Here is a 14,047-nt window from a genome sequence, read left to right as displayed (position 1 = left end):
GTGAAGTGGAAAATCAAGTGATTTTTTATCAATTGTTCTACTAATTACAAAACCAGTCTGCATAGTGAAACATTCAGGAAATACTTCCGAATGACTTTAAAATTCAAATTAGGTTGAGATTTTAAAGATAATTTTAAACAAGAACCTCCGACCAATCGCGTAACGCCCTGCCTTCTTGTTAACAAAATTCTCGTGGCACGTTCCGTGTCAAATGAAATATATGACGAGATTTGATAAAATTAGGCGCGCAACGTGACAATCGTGGCGCGAGACATGGAGCGTGCCACGAGAATTTTGTTAATAAAAAGGCAGGGCGTTACGCGATTGGTCGGAGGACTTTATTTAAAATTATCCTTAAAATCTGAACCTAATTTGATTTTAAAATCATTCGGAAGTATTTCCTGAATGTTTGACTATGCAGACTGGTCTTATAATTAGTAGAAGAATCGATAAAAAAAATCACTTGATTTTCTACTTCACCCTCCTTTAATGGTTAATTGTTTCATAAAAATAATTTATAACCAGTGGCGTAACTACAGGGGAGCAGAGCCCGCAACTGCGGGCGGGCCCATAGCTTTTGGGGGCCCTTTCAAAATTTTCCTTATAGACTGATTGTCCTATATTTTATAAAGTGCCCTACAATTTCACAAATCGTCCAATAAAGTCCTATATTTTTGTGATTTCAAAGTAATTGTTTATGATCCCAGCTGTATGATGTTTTAAACGCAGAATTAGTGATATCTCATTTCGTGAGACCAAAAAATCGCGGACCTCGCTTCGCTCGCTCAGGAAGTTTTATCTTCAATTCTCAAAATTTGAATTTATACGACTTTTAAGGTTTTTATGTGAAATGATAAGAATTACTTTGCATTCTGAGCTGAACTCCAAAATAACGCAATTGAATTTCGTGTCTGACCTTTCATTTAAATATCTAAGCCCAAAGATTGAAGTCAATTATAGCACAGACCTTTAAAATATATTCAATTATAAAAAAGAGTTTTGAAAATCTGTCATCTCTCAAAACATCTCTTCCTACCCGACCCTTTTAAATTGCTTGATTTAGTCATTATCATTCACTTTTAAGTCTCTTTTTGCTTACAGTTTCATTTAATTAATAGTCACTGCAAATCTAAATCTGTCTGTGTGAGACCTTCAGTATTTGTTTAGATCTAGGTGCGATGTAACGCTTATTTATAGTGTTTTACGCTCTCAATAAAGTAAAATTATCAACACTCTAAATCAAATCATTTATGAGTCCTGTATAACCCTATAATTTGATAAATCTGGTCCTGTATAATCCTATAATTTGATTAATCTAATGTTGTATAATAGTATAATTTGATTAATCTGGTCCGAATAATCCTTTAATTTGATTAATCTGGTGTTGTATAATACTATAATTTGATTAATCTGGTGTTGTATAATACTATAATTTGATTAACCTGGTCCGGTTTATTCCTATAATTTGATTAACCTGGTCCTGTTTAATCCTATAATTTGATTAATCTGGTCCTGTATAATCCTATAACTTGATTAATCTGGTCCTGCATTATCCTATAATTTGATTAATCTGGTCCTGCATTATCCTATATTTTGATTAATCTGGTCCTGTATAATCCTTTAATTTGATTAATCTGGTCTTTATAATATTATAATTTGATTAATCTGGTCCTGTATAATCCTATAATTTGATTAATCTTGTCCTGTATAATCCTATAATTTGATTATACCCACGTGATGGCAGTTGTAGTTGCGTCGGTACCAGCTGAAAACATAAGTATAGCGTTTAAGAGACAGCTATTTTAAATGGTCTATCGCATTAAAAACAATGCCTTAACAATACCCAAAAAGAGGTCGCCTAATATTCCTTGCAAATGGCGATCAGTTAAGTAAATATTGTTTTCAGATTCATCGGATTCAGCTTCGATACCAGAAGCGATCACGGAATCCGTGAAGTGACGTAATTCATCTAGAGTATATATATATATTTAGAGTTATTACACGTAGATATAGATTTCTCTTAAAGGGAGGGTGAAGTGGAAAATCAAGTGATTTTTTATCAATTGTTCTACTAATTACAAAACCAGTCTGCATAGTGAAACATTCAGGAAATACTTCCGAATGACTTTAAAATTCAAATTAGGTTGAGATTTTAAAGATAATTTTAAACAAGAACCTCCGACCAATCGCGTAACGCCCTGCCTTCTTGTTAACAAAATTCTCGTGGCACGTTCCGTGTCAAATGAAATATATGACGAGATTTGATAAAATTAGGCGCGCAACGTGACAATCGTGGCGCGAGACATGGAGCGTGCCACGAGAATTTTGTTAATAAAAAGGCAGGGCGTTACGCGATTGGTCGGAGGACTTTATTTAAAATTATCCTTAAAATCTGAACCTAATTTGATTTTAAAATCATTCGGAAGTATTTCCTGAATGTTTGACTATGCAGACTGGTCTTATAATTAGTAGAAGAATCGATAAAAAAATCACTTGATTTTCTACTTCACCCTCCCTTTAATGGTTAATTGTTTCATAAAAATAATTTATAACCAGTGGCGTAACTACAGGGGAGCAGAGCCCGCAACTGCGGGCGGGCCCATAGCTTTTGGGGGCCCTTTCAAAATTTTCCTTATAGACTGATTGTCCTATATTTTATAAAGTGCCCTACAATTTCACAAATTGTCCAATAAAGTCCTATATTTTTGTGATTTCAAAGTAATTGTTTATGATCCCAGCTGTATGATGTTTTAAACGCAGAATTAGTGATATCTCATTTCGTGAGACCAAAAAATCGCGGACCTCGCTTCGCTCGCTCAGGAAGTTTTATCTTCAATTCTCAAAATTTGAATTTATACGATTTTTAAGGTTTTTATGTGAAATGAAAAGAATTACTTTGCATTCTGAGCTGAACTCCAAAATAACGCAATTGAATTTCGTGTCTGACCTTTCATTTAAATATCTAAGCCCAAAGATTGAAGTCAATTATAGCACAGACCTTTAAAATATATTCAATTATAAAAAAGAGTTTTGAAAATCTGTCATCTCTCAAAACATCTCTTCCTACCCGACCCTTTTAAATTGCTTGATTTAGTCATTATCATTCACTTTTAAGTCTCTTTTTGCTTACAGTTTCATTTAATTAATAGTCACTGCAAATCTAAATCTGTCTGTGTGAGACCTTCAGTATTTGTTTAGATCTAGGTGCGATGTAACGCTTATTTATAGTGTTTTACGCTCTCAATAAAGTAAAATTATCAACACTCTAAATCAAATCATTTATGAGTCCTGTATAACCCTATAATTTGATAAATCTGGTCCTGTATAATCCTATAATTTGATTAATCTAATGTTGTATAATAGTATAATTTGATTAATCTGGTCCGAATAATCCTTTAATTTGATTAATCTGGTGTTGTATAATACTATAATTTGATTAATCTGGTGTTGTATAATACTATAATTTGATTAACCTGGTCCGGTTTATTCCTATAATTTGATTAACCTGGTCCTGTTTAATCCTATAATTTGATTAATCTGGTCCTGTATAATCCTACAATTTGATTAATCTGGTCCTGCATAATCATATAACTTGATTAATCTGGTCCTGCATTATCCTATAATTTGATTAATCTGGTCCTGCATTATCCTATATTTTGATTAATCTGGTCCTGTATAATCCTTTAATTTGATTAATCTGGTCTTTATAATATTATAATTTGATTAATCTGGTCCTGTATAATCCTATAATTTGATTAATCTTGTCCTGTATAATCCTATAATTTGATTATACCCACGTGATGGCAGTTGTAGTTGCGTCGGTACCAGCTGAAAACATAAGTATAGCGTTTAAGAGACAGCTATTTTAAATGGTCTATCGCGTTAAAAACAATGCCTTAACAATACCCAAAAAGAGGTCGCCTAATATTCCTTGCAAATGGCGATCAGTTAAGTAAATTTTGTTTTCAGATTCCTCGGATTCAGCTTCGATACCAGAAGCGATCACGGAATCCGTGAAGTGACGTAATTCATCTAGAGTATATATATATATATTTAGAGTTATTACACGTAGATATAGATTTCTCTTAAAGGGAGGGTGAAGTGGAATATCAAGTGATTTTTTATCAATTGTTCTACTAATTACAAAACCAGTCTGCATAGTGAAACATTCAGGAAATACTTCCGAATGACTTTAAAATTCAAATTAGGTTGAGATTTTAAAGATAATTTTAAACAAGAACCTCCGACCAATCGCGTAACGCCCTGCCTTCTTGTTAACAAAATTCTCGTGGGACGTTCCGTGTCAAATGAAATATATGACGAGATTTGATAAAATTAGGCGCGCAACGTGACAATCGTGGCGCGAGACATGGAGCGTGCCACGAGAATTTTGTTAATAAAAAGGCAGGGCGTTACGCGATTGGTCGGAGGACTTTATTTAAAATTATCCTTAAAATCTGAACCTAATTTGATTTTAAAATCATTCGGAAGTATTTCCTGAATGTTTGACTATGCAGACTGGTCTTATAATTAGTAGAAGAATCGATAAAAAAAATCACTTGATTTTCTACTTCACCCTCCCTTTAATGGTTAATTGTTTCATAAAAATAATTTATAACCAGTGGCGTAACTACAGGGGAGCAGAGCCCGCAACTGCGGGCGGGCCCATAGCTTTTGGGGGCCCTTTCAAAATTTTCCTTATAGACTGATTGTCCTATATTTTATAAAGTGCCCTACAATTTCACAAATCGTCCAATAAAGTCCTATATTTTTGTGATTTCAAAGTAATTGTTTATGATCCCAGCTGTATGATGTTTTAAACGCAGAATTAGTGATATCTCATTTCGTGAGACCAAAAAATCGCGGACCTCGCTTCGCTCGCTCAGGAAGTTTTATCTTCAATTCTCAAAATTTGAATTTATACGATTTTTAAGGTTTTTATGTGAAATGATAAGAATTACTTTGCATTCTGAGCTGAACTCCAAAATAACGCAATTGAATTTCGTGTCTGACCTTTCATTTAAATATCTAAGCCCAAAGATTGAAGTCAATTATAGCACAGACCTTTAAAATATATTCAATTATAAAAAAGAGTTTTGAAAATCTGTCATCTCTCAAAACATCTCTTCCTACCCGACCCTTTTAAATTGCTTGATTTAGTCATTATCATTCACTTTTAAGTCTCTTTTTGCTTACAGTTTCATTTAATTGATAGTCACTGCAAATCTAAATCTGTCTGTGTGAGACCTTCAGTATTTGTTTAGATCTAGGTGCGATGTAACGCTTATTTATAGTGTTTTACGCTCTCAATAAAATAAAATTATCCACACTCTAAATCAAATCATTTATGAGTCCTGTATAACCCTATAATTTGATTAATCTGGTCCTGTATAATCCTATAATTTGATTAATCTGGTCCGAATAATCCTTTAATTTTATTAATCTGGTCCTGTATAATCATATAACTTGATTAATCTGGTCCTGCATAATCATATAACTTGATTAATCTGGTCCTGCATTATCCTATAATTTGATTAATCTGGTCCTGCATTATCCTATAATTTGATTAATCTGGTACTGTATAATCCTTTAATTTGATTAATCTGGTCCTGTATAATCCTACAATTTGATTAATCGTGTCCTGTATAATCCTATAATTTGATTAAGCTGGTCCTGTATAATCCTAAAATTTGATTAATCTGGTCCTGCAGTATCCTACAATGTGATTAATCTGGTCCTATATAATGCTATAATTTTGCGAAGAGAATCCTATGGTATTAAAAATTTTCTAAAAGAGTTGAGGGCCTGCATTGCAGTTTAGTATGTGCGAGAAATCTTAGTCGAGACCGCGGCGACAAGGCGCATTGCTATAAATTATGAAAGGGGAAAGTAGTAACGTTCGTGATGCTCTCATACTCTTTAAAGCTCGACACTTAAGAAGGGGCCCTTATTGTGGGGCCGCGGGCGGGCCCAACAAACGCCGTTACGCCACTGTTTATAACCAGGATTGTAATCTTTCTTAATTTCTTTCAATCTGTCCTTCAAAAATGCCCCAACAGCTTCCGCCGCCTTTTGTATAGTCTTTTGAAACTTGCGAAAAAACGGATAAAGAATAGGCGAAAAGTCTCCGGGGGAAATTGTCATACTCTCGTGAAAAAGATCAAACTCTTTCATCGTTATTTGACGCTCTGCTTCGGTTAACTCGTCCAATCTAAAGTTTTAGTAATAATAGATTAAACCCACGATATTCGGCAAGTTTCGTTTCCTGGTTTTACCAAAAAGCAGTTTGAGATATGATGTTAATGATGAAATTCTGCAATCTAGGCTTTGGATTAAAGGCGACTTTTTCGGACAACATATCAGCTATCATTTCTTCAGCATTCCGTTGTACTATAGTAGCTAAGACCTCAAGAGTCCGCGAACTTTCTATAAAAATTTACTTCGTAAGATCGGAGCCTCCGAGATGCGTGTGGCGTAGCGAGAATATTTTTTTAACCAATTTAGTTCGCCGTGGTTCTACGCTTGGGGGCGCTTATATTACTGTAAAATAAACAAAGTTCAACCCCGTGACGCTGTCGGCTGCTTAGGTATTGAGCCAAGGTCGCGAATTTTAAGTATACGTTTTTATTACTCTTACTGAATTATTTTAATTAAAAACATTTATTTTTGTTGTCATCAATACAATCTAACCGAAAGATTCAATAAAAAGTGAATGGCCCCAAAAACATTTAAGTTAATTTAAGGATGAAACTTTTCTCTATTATGAAAATTTTATGACTGACCCCTGAAATATCAACGATAATTTAAGGAAGACCCCTGTCACAACGGTAATATAAGCGCCACCTCGTATGGTGAAAATATTTTCCTTAACATAAAATTTGACATGCATGGGCCTAGTTCATCTCGGAGGCTCCGGTAAGATTCGCGCCTGTAACGATGGATAAATGTATACCGTACCTAACAGCGGTGTGTCCAACCTTTCTGCAAACTTCCCATTGTTTCGTATTCCCTTGAAACGATATTGCAACAGTGTGGTACTTGTTGTGACGCACTTAATATGAAAATATGTAAACTCGTTTTAGCGTATATGAGTTGATCAGCACCGAGAAATTATAGAGATGACGCGGGGAATTATTTTAAGGTCTCCGCGGCTTCAAGATCAAAGTTAGGGATATGGGCGGTACTTTAGTAAGCTCGCCACGCTTGGGCCATGTCAATAAAAGCAAAAGTTTATAAGATATGTTCTACAGTATAAGAAACGTGAGATAGATTTTCGTAAAGCCACGCCTGGTTTTGGCGCTGCCAAAGGTTTATTACAGACTAAATAGGAAGATGGAGTGCAAAATTAACCGAGTGCAGTCAATTCTCGCTTGTCGTTCTCGAACTAGCTCGAGCTGCAAGTCTCTAGCATTACCAGAAGTAAGATGAGACTAGAAGTAAAGAGCTCTAGCATTGGTAGTAGATCCTGGCACTAGTGAACAAATTTGAGGATTCTATGCCGCTTCCATCGCGCCTACACTAGAGAGAAAAAAATTGGTCGAGTTCCAAAAAATTTCCTACCCCTTCCCCTCAACCTAAAGCCGCGGAACACGGACGCGGGTGCTTGAATCTAGTTCGGCCGTCTACCGCCACGAGCGTCTCACGTTTTGAAGGGAAATTTCAGAAACCGCTACCAGAGGGCCAACCGTTGGTGTGTTATCAAGAATATTCACTTTCGCCAAGTGAAGAATTTGGTTAGCTCAGTACTTCTAGTCTCATCTTACTTCTGATGACGAATTTTACATCACAAATAATTTCGAAAAGGTACAGACCAGGTCAATCTAATGATCCACGCTATTAATAGACGGTGAGACTAAAAATAACTCACCCCTTCTTCCGCATTTCAAGGCATACCGGAAATAGTCGGCTTCTATTGCGTCTGTTTATGGAATGCAGCGTCCTTGTGAAACCCCCCTGAAGGTCGTTCCTCAAATTTCAACCCGTCTATCACCAGAGGAATGCACGTAGTATCGCCTCTATCGCATCGGCTTCTTTTAAGTCTAGGAAGCCTCGATCTGGCGAACCGCACCCAGAAGCGCCCTTTCACGACTTCAAAGGGTCAAAGGAGCCGCGCATTCCCTTTTAACAAAAAGCACTGCAAAAAGTTAGAAACCCCATGGAGAATACTTATTATCGTATTTCTGTCTCAGTTGACCGCAAAACTCTATTTGAAGATAGGAAATTAGCCTTACGCTTAGAGACAAATGTGTCGGGACTTTTTTTAAATGCATACCCTATATATTTTTAATATAAATATAATATAAGATACATTTTTGAATGTCTGACTGACTAATAATCAATGTGCAGCCCAAACCGCTGTAAGTAGAAGGCTGAAATTTTGCAGAGACGTTACTCTAAATTAAAGGTTTTTCTAATCCGCGGTCATCTTAAAAAATGGCGGACAGAAATGTAAAATCACATTCTTGAGGGAAACGGTGGACCTTAGGGCAAAATTTCATAGTACATTTTCGACTATAAATCGCCCCATAATTTCTTACAAACCTTTGAGATGCGCCCAGAATAGTTTTGTGGGTTCATAAAATGGCCATGGTTTAATTTTTGTAAACACGTACAGTATGCCAAGGACAAACTAACGAGCCATCGTGGCTAAATTGAGAAAGGAATTTCAATTATTAGGTATGAAGTCTTAATTAAATGAAACCATGAATTTAAGGTCAACTACACTTGTCAAATGAATAATGTTCACGTAAATTCGTTTTTATACAAATGTTCAGGGTTAAAAACGTCCAATAACGCTTTCAGATCTAAAACAACACTATACTTTTCCACCCACCTATATAACCTTATAATAGTCAATATAATTATTAATAATTTTCAATCGTATCATCTAACTTTGGTTACGTGGGCTTATACTTTTTTAACGTGGGTTGAAGTATATAATTTTGGATAAAAAGGGGGCATTCGGATCTATTACGTTTTGAGTGTAATTTACTCCAGTTCTTCGAACATGCACTTTAAAAGATTGGATGATAATTTGATAAAGTAGATCCGGAAGATCTTGTTAAAATATATCACCCCATTTCTCGGTAAACATTACGAATGAAACGAAGAAGTATTAGGAGATGACAAAGTCCAGTATAAAATGCATAATGCATGTATACTTTTGGTGGGTTAAATCGTACGCGGCGTGCCCGTTTTCTTGGCAAACGTCTTATATTATAGAAACGTTAAGTCTGTGGGTGCTCTTCGTTAGACTGTGTAGGCGTGGGGCCCTAGGGCTGGGAGTATCGAAGATTTTTGGTATCGATACCGGTATCGAGTACTGAATATTGTATTCGATACCGGGTATCGGTATCGGAGAAAAAAATACTCGATACCCAAAGTATCGAGTACTTTTTTTAAAGCGCCACCTATGATAGATTTTGCGTATTTAATTATAATAAGCTTTGTAATTAGTTTTTTTTCTCGGAAAACCATTGCTGCAATATTTTAACATTTAATTTAAATTTATTTAATCTAATTTTTAAGATGTGATTTTAATTTAGTTAGAGCTATTCACATAAATTTTCTGTACGCCTTTTAAGTTCGGTACGAAAGCTTGAATCCTTTGGAATATAATAGAATAGATTGTATCACACCTCAGAGTAAAATTTCTGGACATCATTTTGACTTTGGAAAATAATTTTTATAAAACAATATCCACTCTAGAAAGCTAGAATCCTTTTAAGTATAATAAAACACGTCGAAACGCGTCCAAGTTAAATTTCAGGTCGTTTGTATCAATAGGACGAAGGAACTGGCCAAAAAACATACCTCCTCCTATAGAACTTAATATTAATTTTCGGTTGCTACGAATTTTCTTCAAAAGTCGCGCTTATATATGTAAATCCAACTCTTTGAACGGGATTCTATAGCACGAGCAGCTTGCGTCGTTTTGTGCGCGATCGAATGGGCTATGGTTGAAGAAGCTACGTCTGACGTCAGTCTACTCTAGGGATGGAGTATAGAGACTAAACTAGGTCGACGAGGGAAAAATTCACGTGTTAAAATATAAAGCAAATGATTGGCCGCAAGTTTCAAAAATAAACGTTCCTTCGATTCCAGGGGGAAAAGATAGGGGGATAAAGTACTCGATGCTTCGGATTTTTCGAAAGTACTCGATACCAGTATCGGATCCCAAAAACGGTACTCGATACCGGTATCGAAAGACTGAAGTACTCGATACCAAGTTGGCATCGAGTAGTATCGAACAGCCCTAGCGTGGGCGCCTGCCTATAGGGTTGTCTCGATCCGCATAGAGGAAATATAACAGAGGTGTCTCAAGTTTTTAAAAGTCTCTTACCAAAATTTTGGTTTTATTAAAGGTAAGAATATGATTTGAACCAAGTGGCACAGTTAAATTTTATAAACAGAACAATAGATGAAGGTATCAACTTTGGCATGTGCCCAATAAGAAAACTGTACTATCCCGAACGTTTGGTTTTCACCCTCAATTGCCTGATTTATTATTAAATTTAAAGGGACTGAAATGAAGGCATCGGAAGGTGGGTGAAAATTATTTGAAATTCGTCATAATCACGTGATTAAGGACATACGTGGTTCAAAGAAACATGCTTCGTTTAATCGGGGAATTCTCGAGAAAAACCAGGACTAAGTCCCACTCCACGTGGAGTGTGAATATCGGTGTCACGAGGTGCCTGTGACGTATCTCTAATAATTTCTCCCCATCCGCCGATGCCTTCTTTTACAGTCCCTTTAATTACGAGCTTTGTCAATTTCGATCAGAGAAAAGAGTTATTTCAAAAAGACTAATGTGACGTCACTCATGCTCATACTACTCGTTCACAGAGAAAAAACTGTACCAAACATGACTGCCAACTACCAAAGCAATGCCTACGTAATTATTATTGATTACGTAGGCATTGACCAAAGACAGACCCATTATGTTTGGCATAGGCGGTGACGTCACATCTGATAGCATCTCTATACCGCTTTCGTTTTCTAAAAATACCATATAAGAGAGCGGTGCTTGTCCACAAAATCCGTTCCCTCGTCATTCCTCTATGTTCACCCCATCTTTTTGCCTCTTTTACTTATTCCTTCGATCCGTTTCTGTCGCTAGTTCGACCCCCTCATTCTACGGCCCTTAAAGGCCGACTTCCATCGAAAAGAGTTCTAGCGAACTGAAAACCAAGCGACCGTGCCGATTTTCGAAGCCCCGCTGGGTCAAAAGTTGGAAGGGTTCTAGCTAACTGAAAGCCGTGCAATGTGGTTCTAACGAACAATGTATTCGTGTCAGACGTCGCCAAAAAAATTTAGAAACTCATCTGGAAAGTGAAAGCCGCATGATCCATGAGTTGTTAAGAATGCTGCATACGGAAGATGAACTTGCCCAAATGACGGCATTGGGCACCACGGAAAGGAAGGGCTTGCCTAAAGAACATCTTGACGTGATTCATCGTAAGGGCTCACTATTTTAATAACCATAATTTTAAAATCTACCCACCGTTGTCCTTTTGTTTGTTGTTTTTGGGCATTTCAATTTGAACGATGCTTAGAAGTTAATGATAAAACTAAAGTATCACGGTTGTAAAAGACTAGAGATCATCGGGCAAACGTTGGGGAATTCAACAAGACCACTTTACAGGTTCATACAATCTTTAGAAAACCAATATCTCATATTTCCAGAATGTTTCCCTTGAATGTCTCCGCTGGTATTTCCAGGTTTGCCCCCATATATTAAGTATCCCGAAAGTTAAGGATCATTATATGCTTAATTAACCCCTGTAACCCCAAGTACTTAGTATCGTTAGAAACGGTGACAAAGATGACTATAACATACTTCAAGGACATGCTCGTATCTTTAATAGTACCAGAGTTAGGAGCCTTCAATGTTAAACCTATGTTTATGAACATTTTTCTAAAATGAACCCTGCCTTCTAAAACCAACCCTTTAGTGTTACTGATGTTGGTCACATTCGGTAATGACAACGTACTGAAATATATGTAAGATTAGAGACGTCTGCCACTTGCAATAGTTTGAACTGGTTAATAATTACTGACAGGTAGTCCGACGCATTACTTTAGTTAACGAGTTCCATCTCATTTTCGATTCTGCTAAGTGTTACAAGGTCTCTCTCTAAGAGTTATGACCTTTAGTCTACGTCATTTCAGGACTACCTCTCAGTAACTAGTGGGATATGACCTATCTTAACATGTTGCGCAATTGTCCAAACCAGTGAAGTGAATCATTCTTCAAAATTTAATTGGACTTACATTATTCCAGTTCTAGTAACAAGGCAATTCGGATGGAAAAAGGGGAGGACGATTACAAGAAGTGACATAAATCGCATTATCAATAAGAAGTGCGCGAATATTCGACACAGTCTTCGAAAAGGCGAAAAGAAAACCGAAAAACGGCAAAAAAACGACGACGAGGACGATGGAACCCAGGATGCCCAGGAACAAGAGCAGTTGATCGAAAAAGAAGATACACCCAAAAAAGACGGAAATGATCAGGAAAACGACGAAAATGATGAGGAAAACGACGAAAAAAACGACAATAATATCCAAGTGTAGACAAAACTAAGTGTAAAACAAAAAATAAATAAAAAAGGGAATGTAAACGTATTCTGTGTTTAATAACAGTTAAGGGCACATAGTGTCGACTATGGCCTTGAAATTTAAATATTTCTCGGTGACCCTAAAATTTGAACTCGTTAAGTCCGTTAGCCCGTCACGTGTTTAGAGCTTTTAGGGTATTCTAATGTCTGGATGTGATATATCCTGAGATTCGTACAATTTGCGGGCAATGGTAAATGCGTACTCTATATTCGATGTAATTTAGACAGCCTATGTGGTCAGGTCCTGACCTTAGTACGCTACATTAAGAACGTTTTGGGTGTACTCTATATTAGACGTCATTTAGACGGCATCTATCAGACATCTCTAGCTGGTCGGTATTCGGACCTGACTTAGAACGCTTCATTAAGACCTCTTTGGGGGTACTCTATATTAGACGTCATTTAGACGGCATCTATCAGACATCTCTAGCTGGTCGGTATTCGGACCTGACTTAGAACGCTTCATTAAGACCTCTTTGGGGGTACTCTATATTAGACGTCATTTAGACGGCATCTATCAGACATCTCTAGCTGGTCGGTATTCGGACCTGACTTAGAACGCTTCATTAAGACCTCTTTGGGGGTACTCTATATTAGACGTCATTTAGACGGCATCTATCAGACATCTCTAGCTGGTCGGTATTCGGACCTGACTTAGAACGCTTCATTAAGACCTCTTTGGGGGTACTCTATATTAGACGTCATTTAGACGGCATCTATCAGACATCTCTAGCTGGTCGGTATTCGGACCTGACTTAGAACGCTTCATTAAGACCTCTTTGGGGGTACTCTATATTAGACGTCATTTAGACGGCATCTATCAGACATCTCTAGCTGGTCGGTATTCGGACCTGACTTAGAACGCTTCATTAAGTCCTCTTTGGGGGTACTCTATATTAGACGTCATTTAGACGGCATCTATCAGACATCTCTAGCTGGTCGGTATTCGGACCTGACTTAGAACGCTTCATTAAGACCTCTTTGGGGGTACTCTATATTAGACGTCATTTAGACGGCATCTATTAGACATCTTCAGCTGGTCGGTATTCGGACCTGACTTAGAACGCTTCATTAAGACCTGTTTGGGGGTACTCTATATCAGACGTCATTTAGACGGCATCTATCAGACATCTCTAGCTGGTCGGTATTCGGACCTGATTTAGAACGCTTCATTAAGACCTGTTTGGGGGTACTCTATATTAGACGTCATTTAGACGGCATCTATTAGACATCTTCAGCTGGTCGGTATTCGGACCTGACTTAGAACGCTTCATTAAGACCTCTTTGGGGGTACTCTATATTAGACGTCATTTAGACGGCATCTATTAGACATCTTCAGCTGGTCGGTATTCGGACCTGACTTAGAACGCTTCATTAAGACCTTTTTGGGTGTACTCTATATTAGACGCCATTTAGACGGCATC

The 14,047-nt window shown here is 37.0% G+C and overlaps 4 protein-coding genes across 4 annotated transcripts in view; 3 read left to right on the top strand and 1 right to left on the bottom strand.

Annotated features, from left to right (window-relative positions):
• The window catches only part of LOC149650483 (protein regulator of cytokinesis 1-like), a 144,556-nt gene that overhangs the window by 61,019 nt on the left and 69,490 nt on the right, over positions 1-14,047 (bottom strand). The gene's annotated exons all lie outside the window — the stretch shown is intronic.
• The window catches only part of LOC149650485 (DNA (cytosine-5)-methyltransferase 1.S-like), a 179,041-nt gene that overhangs the window by 114,056 nt on the left and 50,938 nt on the right, over positions 1-14,047 (top strand). The gene's annotated exons all lie outside the window — the stretch shown is intronic.
• The window catches only part of LOC149650492 (DNA (cytosine-5)-methyltransferase 1.S-like), a 120,572-nt gene that overhangs the window by 101,376 nt on the left and 5,149 nt on the right, over positions 1-14,047 (top strand). The gene's annotated exons all lie outside the window — the stretch shown is intronic.
• LOC149650493 (uncharacterized) lies at positions 11,350-12,679 on the top strand. The gene is made up of 2 exons (XM_089849301.1): positions 11,350-11,460; positions 12,287-12,679. Exons 1-2 carry the CDS (start codon positions 11,367-11,369, stop codon positions 12,577-12,579), a joined length of 387 nt encoding a protein of 128 aa, XP_089705427.1. The 5' UTR covers positions 11,350-11,366; the 3' UTR covers positions 12,580-12,679.

Source organism: Phalangium opilio, unplaced genomic scaffold (genome assembly GCF_054372755.1).
Source record: "Phalangium opilio isolate 3A_F unplaced genomic scaffold, DU_Popi_V2 ptg000087l_1, whole genome shotgun sequence".
NCBI lineage: Eukaryota > Metazoa > Arthropoda > Arachnida > Opiliones > Phalangiidae > Phalangium > Phalangium opilio.
This window is presented reverse-complemented; position numbering and strand designations above follow the sequence as displayed.

What these genes read in the sequence shown, in the direction of transcription:
- LOC149650493 (XM_089849301.1), top strand. Translation starts at nt 11,367, where the DNA reads ATGCTGCATACGGAAGATGAACTTGCCCAAATGACGGCATTGGGCACC. An exon ending in ACATCTTGACGTGATTCATC is followed by an intron (nt 11,461 to 12,286) that starts GTAAGGGCTCAC and finishes ACATTATTCCAG; the next exon opens with TTCTAGTAACAAGGCAATTC.